We start from the raw sequence: 15,061 nt of genomic DNA on the forward strand, positions 1-15,061 counted from the left end.
TTAACAAGGTCATCTTTGAACTGGATGCACAGGTGGTGATTAATTGTTTCAAAGGGCTGTCAGTCTTATCTAGTTTATCCCCTTATATTTGGGACTGTCATGAGTTGTATGCCAATATGGTTGATGTTTCTGTTTTTTACATTAGTCGTGCCTGCAATGAGGTTGCGCGTGAGCTAGCTCAGGCTGGCAAAACTTTGGGGTCGTGTACTTGGGAGACCCTATGGTATGGTCCTTGTTTTCTTCTGTATTGTCTTCTTAATTGAATGAAGTTGAATTTCAGAAAGAAAAAAAAATTATAATCTGTATCTGTTATGATGTTGGAATCCACGATTGTTAGCCTTGGCTTAGGAAAATAAATTTGGAAAACTACATACTTCATGTTATAATGATATTTTATGCTTCTGCTTATCTGCTGCATAGTTGTTTGTTGATGATACTGAATTTGTTATTAGTTTTTTTTGTCATGTCACTGGTTTTATCAATTATGCAATGTGTGTTGGAAAATTATGTCATTTAGGATATGTTTGGACAGGTTGTGTAGGGTGGAATGCATGAAATGAAATGGAATATGTTTTTTAGATTTGAAAAATGGATATTATCTCACTTCATTTCACTAATTTCACACTATACCATCAGTTTAAACATACTCTTGAGTCTTGATAATGGGTTGTGAGATTACACAATTATTAGCCCTTGCTTAGGAAAATAATATTGAGTTATTTGTCTCTGATTCCGGCGGTTTTTTGCAGCCCTGTCCCCATGTAGGATTTACACATTTATGATGTTTTATATTACTCATTACCTCTCGCCAGAGCTCAATTGTGACTGGTGATTCAATTGTCAATGCTATTTGTGGGAATCATGAACCCGTAATGGGTTGAGTTTTCTTACTCACCTTGAATACGACAATTACGATGTTTGCCCCATTTATGTTTGTGCATCAGTGTCGTTCTTGTTGCATATTTCTCCTAGCAAAGAGCACGTAATGTCATGTTTGGTTATGTGAGTTGATTGTATTTTTCGTGTGCCAATGTCCGCTGAGCTGTAAATTCTCCAAAACTCTAATTAATAGAAGTAGATCAAATAGTTGCCGACACAAACAAGCGCTATGTTGTCTATCTCCTTTGCATCACGAGTGTTGCAGTGATGAGATGAGCCCCTCATGGTGAAAAAATTGATTCATTGAATCACAAAAAATTGCCGTTGGTTCATAACTTCTACAAATTGTAACACTCCATTTGCCTGTTTGTGAGACAACAAACCTTACTTGGATGAAGCAAAATTGTTTTATTGAATTCACAAGAATATTTGTAAATAAAATCAGCAAATGTATTGGGAAAAATTATATGCATAAATCTGTTACGAGAATTATTATCATTTAAATGTTTCTTGACCACTACTGTCTTCAATTCACTTCACAATCTTTACATCCGCCTCACTTCTGTATCGTATCTTTCCAAGAGAGGCTTGCCATTTATGCACCAAATTAGCATACAAAGAACATGTTTATTTAACATTTACCCCCTTAATCAGCTCACTATATAAACTGACTACTTGCATGCAACATATATTTATGTATACAGTAAACTAACTTCACTCTAGTATGTATAAAATTCACAATACTACATATTCCAGGTTATAATGATATCATATGCTTCTGGTATCTAGTTGTTTGTTTTATCAGTTATGCAATGTTTGTTGCAAGAGTTGGGAAAATCATTTCTTTTAGGAATGTCTGGATTGGTTGGCTGTGTAGGGTGGAATGTAGTGAAATGAAATAGAATAGGCTAATTATATTTCAAGAAATGGATGGTATCTGAGAGAGAGAGAGAGAGAGAGAGAGAGAGAGACTTAACTCCAGAAAACGGAAGCATACCAAAATGGAAAACACCAAAACCGTGCCAAAATGGCACTAACCGCAGACCCTGCCCCCAGCTCTGAAAACAGAAGCAATAATGACAGAAACTCTCGCTGGAAGCATAAGCAAAACAGTCAAAAGACCAGCAGTAGGAGCTGACAGCACCCACGGACCCACATAAAACTCCTCCATGACACACACCAGCAACAGCGCTGTCAATATTCACTGAAACTCGAGGAAAAACCTCCACTTATCGCATAAGGCATTCTTTTGGGTTCCAACACCATTCATAGAACAAACACGTTGGCACTTTAGTTCTATCCAACACCCACCTCCAAGACAGTACCTTCACTTCCTCCACCAATTCATCCACCCTCCTTACCACATTCTTAAAGATTAAGCTATTTCTAGCATTCCAAATAACTTAAAGTGCTGCGTGCCAAATAAGCCAAAGACCATTCCGGTGCCAAATAGCAGCCTTGTTCAATTGTGAGTGTGGCGATTCTATCATCAATGTTGTTTGTGGGAGGTATGAACACCTTATGGGTGAGTTTACTTACCACCTTGAATAGGACAATTATGATCTTTCCTTCCTTTTAAATTTGTGAAACTGTGTGGTTCTTGTTGCAATTCGAGTCACTAATGTCATTTTTGTTTATGGGTTTGATAGTAAATCTTGTGTCTCATGTTTGCACAACATGAATTTTCTAAAGCACCAAACAGTAGTAGTGTGACAATGTGTACTGATATTGTTATATTTTTAGTGCTCAATGCTGAGATGAGTCTTGTGGCTGGGGAGGTAGGTTCACGTCCTGTACTAAGTGTTGCGCCCCATTTGCTCTGATAGGCTCCAAAATGACCTTTCCAAGGTCAACGCCCTTATTGGGATGGAGCAAGATGAAGTCTAAGATAGGAACTCAACATGCTTAGCAGTCATGAGCAAATGGTTGAGTAACTTTCAACCCTTCGTCCCAAATTCTATGTTATTAAGACTACTTTCTAAGACGTCCAATTGTTTGAATTAGCTAGCTAGGAAAATTTTGTTCGATGGTGACGATGAGTGCACAAAGCCAAGAATATTCAATTCAGTAGAATTTACTCAATGTCTTTTGTTGATATTCTGCTCAATATAGTCAATAGAGCTTATTGTTATAGAAAATCAAAGGGAAGCAGTCAATGAACTCGGACTGATGTTCATGATATATTTACCTAAGTCCTTTTGATCTCGGAGTATAATTGCCAAATTACCTGATAGAAACTCGAATTCACAGAAAGAAAGAAATTGTATTATTGAATTGAAAATAGATGTATTACAGAAGATAATCCTGTAACCCTAGAGCAGAAGCTCCTCAGAGAAGAGATGTTTCTCTCTCTGCCTAAACCATAAGGTTCCTAACTGAATTGTGATCAAAGATGCCTAACTCTATCCTCTCATTCCTTTATATAACCTCTCCACTTTCTTTATCTATTGTAACTAACTCCCTCTAAGTGGGCCTTGAACATTTGGGCTTATGCATACATATTAGATCCTATCATTACCGTTTTCTAGTTCAAAGATTGATGAAATGAAATGGTTATTCATGGTTTTGGATTATGGTCCAATGGAGAAAATGATGAGAGGTTCACTAGGAGAGTGTGAGAGCTCCTAGCAGAGGTTCGCTGGGGTTCATTGAGAACATGATCGACTTTCAATTAGGGTTCATTGTGGGATTCATTTGTTCTGGTTCTTTTTCAATTTTTAGTTTAAGTTGTGGTTCTTATTATGTTCTATATTTATATTGTAAGTTCGAACAATGATTAAATACTGCAGTGAATCAATCAAGTTGAATTATAAGTTAAATACTTTACAGTCATGATTTCACTTTGGTTCAATTACTAGTGATTTATAGAAAAATGAAGGTATTGTTTTGTTTTTGTTCAATTATAAGTAAATATGATTCTTATACTCAACATTAATAAATGGTAAGCCTACATTAAAACTGTAAAAGAAAAAACATGACAAAAATCATGGAGAGAGATCATCCACAGTGGCAAGGCTAGGTTTCCATCCCAAACCCCTATATAGTCTTCCCTTTGGAAGTGGTGCAACAAAAGGTTTCTTCCCTTTTATTCCTTTTCTTCTTGAATATCTTATACTTGATTTACCCTTTGTAACATAAAACTCCTTTGCAGAGAAATACGAGTCCTCCGCATCTTCTCCACCTTGAGACATATTCATCTTTGCAATATTCACTTTCTCTTCACCTAAATTTGCTTCATTGACCTCACAGTTCTCATGGATTATGGATTCATTTGGAGGTACAGTTACTCCATTTGGAACACTGGTTTTGCTATTCTCTTTGGTTTTCTCTTGTCGCGGATGCTTACGCTTCACCTTGTTCTTTCTTCTTGGATTCTCATTAGTGTGTTCCACTAGACCTAAAGAATGAACAACACGCTTCAACATAGTCTCCAATGTTTCATTCTCGTATGTAGCAATCAATGTTATGTTGGTAAGAAATGAGCATGAGGAAATTGGAATACTACTTAAGAACTATATATATAATACATGTGATTTTTGTTTCTTATAACCAGCTGTACATGTCTTGATATCTTCACCCCCCATGAGAAAATGATGAATGATTCTTTTTTGCTTAGGACCTTGTTTTGTTTCTTTATGGCAAATGTTAGTGTTATTAATAATATTATGGAGGTGGTGATCAAACTCTTAACATCTTTAATTTTATCACTTCACTTCTTAACTTCATTCTTTCTTTCTAGATGAGAACAAAAGTACTCTTTGACGTGATATAAAAAAGAATCCATTCTTCCTCAAAATTAACGTCATGGTTTGATGATGTGCCAACTATTTAAATTTGTTTGACACATCTAAATGAAGATAAAATAGACATGACATTATGGGTAAAACAGACAGAATTGTACAGTAAAATTTTGTATGGTTCATGTCATCCATGTATACAATACTCTTGATCAGGAGGGGAAAAAGAAGAAAAATGTATTGCTTGACCTTGAAAACTAGAGCGTTGCTTGACCTCAAAAGACTCTTATGATAATGAGTGCAAAAACAACACATGTATTGTAAATCGCAAATGAATATTTTTTCGACTTCATGGTATCCACTCGATATTACCGTTGCTGTAAATCGCAAATAGTGAAAAACAATGGTTCATTCAAATTATGTTAAGATACAGTGCTATGCCACTATAACCACTAATAAACAACACTTTATACTATAGTGTATCACATACCAATATCAATTTATTCAAATTATGCTACGCTATATTGCTATACAGATGCATATCATACTATCTCTCGTTGAGATAGTGTGAGAAATTTGGAATCTCATAATATAACTACTCTACTAACGTCGTAGATTGAGATTATTTAGCTTAATTTTTCTATTCATTCATCATGTAATAGCTCTTAACAATTAAAGCTCTCAACCCATGGAAATAAGAGAAGAAATATCAGAGAATTCTGAAAACTAAATGTACAGAATTCAGCTTCAGAATGAAGTGCCACATCAATCATGGGCAAGTTGTATTTCTTTCACTCAAATACATATATTGACGTAAAATACATTACATTTACAGCTATAAAATAAACAGTTATATACGGTCAACTATCAGGATGACAAAGTATCAGCATTTTGACTATGAATACAAGTGAAAGTTGCCACATGCACACAAAAAGAGTCCAAATGAACGTTTTCTTGAGCGGATTTTATTTCCCTTCTTGTCAAATCGTATTTTGCCAATAAAACAAACATATCCACAAGTTTTTTATGCTTTTGCATCTGCATGAGATGAGAACCTGGTAGTGTGAAATCTTCCCTGTGCATTTTGAACCAAAACTGATGCAGCTTCCTTCTTTGCTGAACTTTCACCAACCTTTTTGTATAAATTACTATGAATACATGGGACAGCAATAAAAAACTGTTGCATGCCCCACTAGCCGTTAGAAGGAGAGAAGTTGGATATCTGCTCTGGAAACACAAATCATTCCATGGTATCAGCCTGCTTTCTAGTCAATCGAGCATATAGACCGTCTTTCAAGAGAAGTTCCCTGTGACTTCCATTCTGAGAGGCAGACAAATATGTTTCAGGTTAAGGCAAAGAACGGATAATAGAAAAATAAAAGAATGAATGTAGTTTTTCATTCAAACACATGAAACCCAAATAGTTCCAGAAATAAATGCGAATTTAAAAAAATGCCTTATTCTATTCATATGTTCTGAGGGCAACCAAATCAAGTGTCAATAGTTATTCTCTTAATGGTGTATATCCATCATGATCCAGCAGAGAAATTTAAGGAGTCAAGTTTGTATTTAAAATAATGCAGAGAAATGTGAAACCTTGCAGCTCAACTTTACAGTGTCAATGGATAAAAAAACAAGTGATGAATATATAAAAGATACTGACGTTTAAAAAGGAACATTTGTAAAAATAATTAGGGCATTCAAAATAAATCATCAAATCACCAACCTCAACTATTTGACCCTTATCCATCACAATAATCCTGTCAGCGGCTTGTATGGTAGAAAGCCTGTAAAGCAGATCATATATTTCAAAACTTTACCAAAATATCAGTACCATTTAATTGACACTGAACAAAAGTATCACCTGTGTGCAATGACTATGACACTTCTCCTTGTTGAAGAATCACTTCTAACCGATCGAAGAACACCCTACATGTAATGGAAACTGAAGCATCAATATCCTAACTTGTTATTTATCACCTATGAAAGCACAAACACGACACTGACATGTAGAAACCGGTAATAATTTATAACAATGGAATTTATTTTATGTAATCGCATGAGTCAATGTTGTGTCGGAGTCAGACATTGACTCGTGTCGAACACCGGACACACCTTCAATCGGAAGGGTCGGTGTTATTATTTAGTTTATCACACTTCACATTTAGTGTCTCTAATTTTCATCTGGCTTCTAGTAATTATCATCTTCCATAATCATACCTTCACATTATGTTCACTTTCAGCATCCAATGCACTAGTGGCTTCATCAAGAATCAATATTTTCGGGTCCCTAAGAATGGCCCTAGCGATAGCAATTCGTTGCTTTTGTCCGCCACTTAAAAGATCGTCATCAACAAGTGTCTCATAACCACTAGGAAGTGCTGAGATAAAGTCATGAGCATAGGCCTGCTTTGCAGCCCACTCAATATCCTCCTGATTTACATCGCGGGTACATCCATATCTGATGTTCGAGCTAATATCCATCCGGAATAACTTCGGTTCCTGTACAAATAAAAAAATTCCGTTATAAGAAAGGAGCTATGTCGATTCAATGAATTTTGTCGCTGTTAGTTTTCCTAAGTACCTGTCCCACATATCCGATCCTCTCTCTCCACCACATGACATCCAAGTCTTTGTGAGGGACACCGTCTATCAAAATCTGCAATAAAACAATTTATTAATATTCAAGATAAAATGGTATCTTCCCTAAAACTATCACCCGCATGACATATGTACTGTATATCTAATTATGAGAGAGCAATCTTAGATCAACGTCTGCAATTATGGAAAACACTGATTTAAGCTTAACAAGTTCGAATTACAAAAACAAATAGTACAAAACTAAATATAATCAGCCAAAGTTGATTTTAGGCGAAAGTAATACAATCAAGTACGAGAAAATCAATAACTTACCGGTAAAGAATCTAGAATCGAAGGTATAAGCACCTGGATTCAGAACACATGAAGTTCTCTAACCTGATCATTAAAAGTGTTTAATTGTATCTTTGGTCTCTCGTTTAGGATATTTGTGATTTTGGTCCTTCATTCATTTTTTGAGCTATTTCAATATCTCAATTTTTAAAATTAAGCATATATTGATTTTTCAATATCTCGTTTAGGAATTGTCCTGCTGTCAATTTTGTTTCACCTAAACACTAGAAGTCTAATTTTTCAATAAAATAATTGAGGCTTGTTGATGGATTTAAGATTTCAAATAATTAAGTGAAAGAATGTTTAGAGCCATGTAATCAATTTAACTTTATGAAAATTTTAATATATTACGAGAAGTTTAACAGTTTTGAATAAATAGAAAGGGATGGGGGAACTTAATTGTAAGTTTGTAACAATAGAAAAATTGAGACTAAGGTCGCCAAAAAAATTATTCAAGGATCAAAATATTACATAACTCAACTAGAGGGATCAAAAGTGTAATTAAGACTATTAAAAAGAAGCAAAGATAAAAATAATCTCATATCTCTGCACTTCTAGTTCAACTATAGAGGTTAACACTCTCATGAGATATGAAACATCCAATGGAAGAGAGAACGGTCATTTTTGCAAAAGATAGAGGATAATTCCTTTTGACCGCTTGCATAGATTTGGTAAAACCAGAGAACCCCTCCTCCCATAACAATAACATACATCAAAAAAACGTTGCTTTATTCCCCACTTAGACTTTTCATTAAAATTCAATATGTTTAACTAAAATTATCTTAGTCCAATATCAGTTTTAACGAAATAAACAAACTCTACCTGACCACTTGTAGGCTCGTAGAGACGGAGTAATAGATTCACCAAAGTGCTTTTCCCGCTACCACTAAGACCAACCTATGCAAATAAAAAGATTCAGCAGATCAGCCTATTAAGCATAATGCAGGGAAGGAAGGATGGAATTGAAGAGACTAGAAGCAATTGCTTACAATGGCAACCACCTCACTAGGATTGACAACAAAGTTTACATGCTGCACTACATGTACCTGTTACAATTGAATGGGTCATTAATTGAGCTTCTATAAAAGACAATGATTTAAAAAAAGAGTATCAGATATACAAGCTTTCAACACTATGAGTCAAGTGAAGATATTAGTTTTACAAGGTTTACCGTTGGTCTTGAAGGATAGTGAAAAGATACATTTACAAACTCAATATGCCCTGTTAAACTCTGCAACTTCACTCCTGTAACAAAAATTACATCCAACCTTCAAATATATTTGAAATACAACACATACAAAACGTTATGTGGTAATTCGTCTTGTCTGTCATATGAACTTTATCTTTTCTATTATTTATTAAGTTATATTATATGATACTACAGGTGGACGAGGGAGAATAGAAGCAAATCCTAGTTTGTATATAGGTGGTAACTTAGTAAAATCAAATGAAACATGAAAAGGATTAAATCAACATGTTGTTTACTAATGAAATAGCTGAATTGAACATAGCTCTTAAAAATGCTTACCTTCTGTTATAAATTGGTTGCTAGGTGAGAGATCCATCAAGTTGAACACCTTTTCACTAGCTCCAACTGATTGCATTAAATTGGATACATTATCCCCCACCCACCAGGTTGAATAAATTAACCATTCACTATATAGTATAAACTTAGTAAGTTTCTCTGCTGTAATATGACCCGATAGAATAGACATTCCTCCAAACAGCACAGCAATAATCTATATCATCAAATGTTTCAATAAAAGCAAAAGTCAAGTACAAAGGTTTAAAAGAACTGAAAAAATTATTGACTTTAATTCTAGAATTTTTTTATTAAATATGTAAGATCATAGGTTTAAAAGGAAAAAGTAAATCAACAACAGAAAACGTCATGACTTTTGAAACCCTTAGCCATACCTGAGTTGAATGATAAAGAGTGTTGAAGCTGAAATTCCAAAATCCATATGCAGCGCTTTGTCGCAAGCTTATGTCAGCTAATTTTTCAAGCCACCATTTGTACCTGTAGATAGAGATGGACAAGACATGTGAATACAACATAAACAATGGGAACAAATGGATAACAAATGTTATAATTGTAATAGTATTATATTATTACCTTCCGTGTTCTTCTTCTTCAGTTCCATAAACTCGAACAGTTCTAATAAGAGAGAATGTCTCTTGAGCTACCTATGATTTAATATTGAGAAAATTGTTATTATCATGACAATTGGGAAAAAAATAAAACAAATTATTATAGTATAAGGCATCTTATTCTACATTATTAGCAGAAGCAGTGACTTCTTGGATCAACCTTGCTGCCTTCTTCTGGTACCTATGCAGAAAGATATAATCAAATTAACACCGGTGACAGGAAAAGAGGTAGAAGCCAGGAAAGGAACTTAAAAACAACAACTTTTCATTTTCAGTATGCAATATATGAACATTTCGAAAACACATTGTATAGGACAAAGCTTTACACTAGGCAACTGTAAGCAACTAGAAATGCAATATCAAATTGTTAAATGACAGATTTGAAGAAAATCAACAAAGAAGTACCATCCATAACGTAACATGACCGCTGCTAATATGGAGCATATCACCAGCGTACATAAACCAAGTGGCCAAGACAAAATCAACAAGTAGATTAATGAACCTCCCCCCTAAGAAGACGAAAAAAACACTCCAGTTAAAGTCTCCATTGTGTGGGATAACTTCTATTAGCATTATTATGTCTTCTGTAAATAAATCAACCTGAAGGACATTGCGCAGTATCAAATTAAGATCATTTCCAATAACTCTTGAAACTTGCTGACAATCTGCCCCAAGTCTACTTGTCAAATCACCTACTGTTTCATTGTCAAAAAATGATATATCCTACAATAAGGGCACTAGCAAATGAGTTAAACCATACACCAAAAGAAGAAAATAAAATAATAAATGCAACAAGAGAAATCAGTTATTAAGTGAAGTTGAACCTGAAGAAGAAGGGAAGAGTATAATGTTTCTCTCATTCTCTTAACCTGCACATATAAATTATTTTAGTCAAGTTCAACGAGCATTGGGGACAGGGGTCTATAGAATGGCATTTGCTCAAGTACAATAGTCTTAATTTGATAACTATAATTCTTAATTCCTTATGGTAATCGAGTCCATTTGATTTGATTATGAACCATCTAAATTAACAACAACAAATATCGGCAGAACACTCACCAGAATCATGTTTGCAATGCCAAAAAAGCAACCTCGTATCCCACTGAAGCACAGGAAAACACTTGTCAGGAAACCTCGCATTTCATGTGCATGAATCATGAAAAAAAAGGTTTCAAACTAAAAGAACTAAGCAGGCCAAGTAACTTCTATATGATTGGTTTTAGCCAAATAAATACTACTAGATATCCTTAGAATCTCATAAACCATAACACATTATTTGCAACAGGAAAAACACACAAATTAAGTGTTTGAACAGATTTGGATTTCATACTTATTGCTTGAGGAAAACCTTTTGGATAACAGACAATTCATGAAGTGGAGAAATAAAGCAGAACCATTGGTGATTTTGCTTCATACCACTAATTTCTATTAACAAAATTATAGAATGAAAGATAGCAAAATCACATCCTCAAAAGACTTCTAAAAATTGATGATAATTGTAGAAAAATAGAGAAGAATAAAAAATTACTGACTTACAGTTCATACAGATTAAATTCCTCTTCACTGTTTAATTATTTTTCAAATAATTCTGACCTACTATATTTCTGAAGTTGTTGTTCAGACCACTAACTGTGGAGATCCATTGTAAGATTTTTGAAGTTAATGCACATATCCGTTTCAAAAGTCATCAATTACTAACGTGTATATTAAGAGAAAAACCGCAAAGCATATAAAATTCTAAATATGGTTGATGTAATTGAATGCAATAGGGATTGACAGGAAAAATTGAATTTGGCCTAATTCATCCCTACAAAACAGACTTGTAAATTTAGAGATTTCTCTCACTTATAAACACATTTTCAGGTCATATCTCAATCAATGTGAGACTCTTAACAGAGGGAAAACAGAAAGGTAAGGAAAAAAGTGGACAAGATTAGAAGGCTCGTGTTTCAACTGCATATTTTCCTCTGAAGTTGACAAATCCCTAATTTTCCACAGTCATGCATCTTGTACCGTCCCATCAAGATTAGAAGGCTCGTGTTTCAACTGCATATTTTGAATCCAATTCACCGAGTTGAAACATGAGTCGTCCAATCCCAAGTTGGATGACAGTTGCAAATCATTTTCCAGGTGCAGGGAGCCCAAATTAGTGTTTGGACATGTTGTGACATCATTTTTTTTTTTGACAAAATGTTGTGACATCATTTATTAGTTCAACCAAAATGTATCAATTATTTCCTTTATGTCTCGTCTATTCTACATATAGGACATACTTTGTTTGGATAAACAACTTAATTAAGCACTTATAACATAAGCACTAAACATATAAGTGCTTGAGCATAAGATATTTCTATGTCGAAAGACAAAATAAATTCAAAATGTTTCCATATAAGTTATAAGGTGTTTTCATAAACTATCTTGGAGAGCTTGTGGAAAAAAGCTTAAAACATATTGTGGGCATGTCATAAGCGGTTTCCATAAGCTCTCACAAAATGTTAGTAGATAAGTTCAAATAAGTCAATCCAAACATATCATAAACATAATATATTATCTACCAAACACCGTCAAAAACGCAACGAGAGCTATCTACTTAAGGTAAAGCAAATGCCACATCAAAAACTAAAAAAGAGGCCTAAACCAAACAACAATTAAGAAATTGAGAAAAATATAAGTTTGAAGAAGTAGAAGGGAGAATTGACCATACAAGATTTTGACCTGCAAATTCCAGAAGTAACACACATGAGAATCAGCAAACGCACATTCCCATGAAAAACTTTAATATCACCACCTTGCGCCGAGAATATCGATGCTGTCAAAAAATGTGGTATAGAAATCTCCGAAACCTGAACAAACAAAAACACACAACTTTAATCTCATCATCAAAAACCACAAAATGGGCACCAAACAAATCCAAGAAAAAATAGTTATGCTACATACTGCTGCAATGATAAGAGCAGAAAAAGCAGCGAAAATAACCCATCTATCTTTCGCCACAAGGTTCCACATTTTACCCAAAGCATACCAAACGGTAACGGGTTGATTGAACATGGAAACCTCGACATCATCGGAGAAGTTCCACCATGTTCCTCCAGGGAAAATAGAAGGAAGGAAAGAAACCAATTTGCGTATTCTGTCAAGAAACTCGTCAGAAGCATTGGAAGCTGATTCTGAATTGTTGTGGATTGAAACTTCATTGATGGAAGATGATTTTATTGAAGAGGATAAGAGAATGCGTTTGGAAGAAGAGAGGGTGAAATGGTGGCGGTTGACGGAGGAGAATGTGATAAGAGGTTGGTGGCAGTGGCGGTGACGGTGGTGATGGCGGTTGTGAGAGGTTGAAGGAGGAAGTAAGTAATGATAGTGATGTGTGTTTGTGAGTAGTGGAGGCATGGTGGTTGTGGCGAAGTAACGAAGAAGATGATGATGATGATGATGGGTTTTTGAGGTGGGAGTTAGAGAAGAGTGTTATGTGGTTCATGTGTATTAGAAGCGGCAATGGAAGTGCTACCCTGTTTGTACTCTTGTTCTTTCTCCTACCACACAATTATTACATCACATGTGCATTTTGAGTTTTGGTTGGATTTCTTTTCATTACATTGGGGATGTGTTTGTTTTAGAGTTTCTTAGAAGAAGAAAAAAAATCACATTTATCATGTTTGTTTATAAGAAAAAACTCATTGATTTTAAAATGAAAAGCTATAATGATTTTTTTTAAAAGGAAAAAGTTATGATGATTTGTTTTCCCTATAATCTATTTTTTGTTTTTAAAATGAAAAGCCTACCTCTTGTAAGGTGTGGCTTACATTATTCATTCATGTTGAATGAAAAAAGTGAAAAAGTTTGATGTTTTTGAGATGAAAATGATAAATAATTATAATAAAAAATTAAAATGGTAAGACCTACGTTATTCCTAGATGAATCGAGGGTAATTTATCTCAAATGACAAATATAATTTGATTACATAACGGATGAGATAAATATCACATGTTAAAAATCCTTCAGAGAACCTATATAAACCTGATGAAAATCCTTTTCTCTAAAGTGATTTTTATAAACAACAAACAGCTTTAGATTTTTTTTAAAAATCTATAAAAAAAAATTAACACAATTTCTTTTTACATTTGAACAAATGCACCATTATTTTAATAATCATTTGAACACTTCATTTAACCTTACACACAAAATTACATTTAATTATTTAAAAAATTGTAATTATTTAATTATTTTCTTTTTCATTTTTTCTCAATTTGAGTATGTGTGGGAGAGTATTTTTCACACAAGTTAAAGCAACAATGAGAGGAATAATATAAACCATGAAGAATATAAAATTTGTAAAATACATTCGTGAACATAACTCAATTAATATGAACATTGTATAATGTATGCAAATATCGAAGTTCGGACTTTAAATTCGCCACTTATTCACCTCAAAATTACCCTTGTAATAGCTTGTTTGACCAATCATTTTACTTTTGTGTCCACTTGTATGGTACTACATATGTCTCATAATAACTGAGTCATTTGAATAAAAAAAAATATTTCAAAATAACTGATTCATTTCATTTTTCAATATAATATTAATTACTTTTTTCCTTTTATAATTCTAATTAATATTAATTTCATTACTCCCAATTTAACATATTATACTTTGCATTTATAACAGTGTAGAATGCATATGTATTTAACAAAAGCACTTAAAATCCGGAAAGGAGGAAGTACTATTTATATCATCTAGTATTTTTATGCAAAGTGAACTTATTTACACTATATTCCGGTGGTAAGAGGGTTCAAGATTTATGTTATGTTACATTACTTGATTGAACATGGCAAAGGGCTAAATGCTTCCATAACTGGTTGTTTTTTTTTTGGTGGTGATTAACTGGTTGTGCTATGTGAACTGTTTCTACGCAGCAAAATTGTGTTTTCCTACTTTAATGTTTGTCTTAACCTGCGGCGGTTTGCAGCGCTTTACCTTCTTGACGATGAAAATATTTTAGTATAAATTGATGATAAAATTATTTGATAATTTATAATCAAGTGTCTCTTCATTCTACATTTCCAATATAAGTGATGGAAAATTTACGATGAAAATATTTGAAAGTAATGGAAAATTTACACCGTTCATTATTTTATGGTGAGTTTTTTTTAGTGGTTGGATCTTTATAGTGCACTATTTTTCATATGTGGATCAGGTTTTATATTTTAGTGGTCGTCATTTGACAGATAAGTTAAGAGGAAAACTTCATGTCACATGACCGGCTTGCATCTCTAGACTAGAGCATTCGGAAAGTGTGCAATAATAGCATTTTTGATAGGGTTCGTTGCATCGTTGTGATTTAAAGGTGAATACCAAATATTTTGGA

The 15,061-nt window shown here is 33.8% G+C and overlaps 1 protein-coding gene across 2 annotated transcripts; it reads right to left on the reverse strand.

Annotated features, from left to right (window-relative positions):
- Positions 1-5,311: 5,311 nt before the first annotated feature.
- On the reverse strand, positions 5,312-13,262 carry LOC11407391 (ABC transporter B family member 26, chloroplastic). 2 transcript variants are annotated; one of them, XM_003613077.4, is made up of 18 exons: positions 12,636-13,262; positions 12,414-12,541; positions 10,758-10,800; positions 10,523-10,567; positions 10,299-10,421; positions 10,104-10,207; positions 9,825-9,879; positions 9,664-9,734; positions 9,465-9,567; positions 9,076-9,286; positions 8,719-8,792; positions 8,537-8,593; positions 8,370-8,444; positions 7,201-7,275; positions 6,837-7,118; positions 6,481-6,545; positions 6,343-6,403; positions 5,312-5,937 (listed from the first exon to the last, which is right to left on the reverse strand). In XM_003613077.4, exons 1-18 carry the CDS (start codon positions 13,086-13,088, stop codon positions 5,857-5,859), a joined length of 2,106 nt encoding a protein of 701 aa, XP_003613125.2. In that variant the 5' UTR covers positions 13,089-13,262; the 3' UTR covers positions 5,312-5,856. The 2 variants fall into 2 exon arrangements, with proteins under 2 accessions (XP_003613125.2, XP_024639122.1); XM_024783354.2 differs by lacking the exon at positions 12,636-13,262 and having other exon boundaries at positions 12,403-12,541.
- Positions 13,263-15,061: the final 1,799 nt, after the last annotated feature.

The sequence above is a fragment of the Medicago truncatula genome, chromosome 5 (assembly GCF_003473485.1).
Source record: "Medicago truncatula cultivar Jemalong A17 chromosome 5, MtrunA17r5.0-ANR, whole genome shotgun sequence".
Lineage (NCBI taxonomy): Eukaryota > Viridiplantae > Streptophyta > Magnoliopsida > Fabales > Fabaceae > Medicago > Medicago truncatula.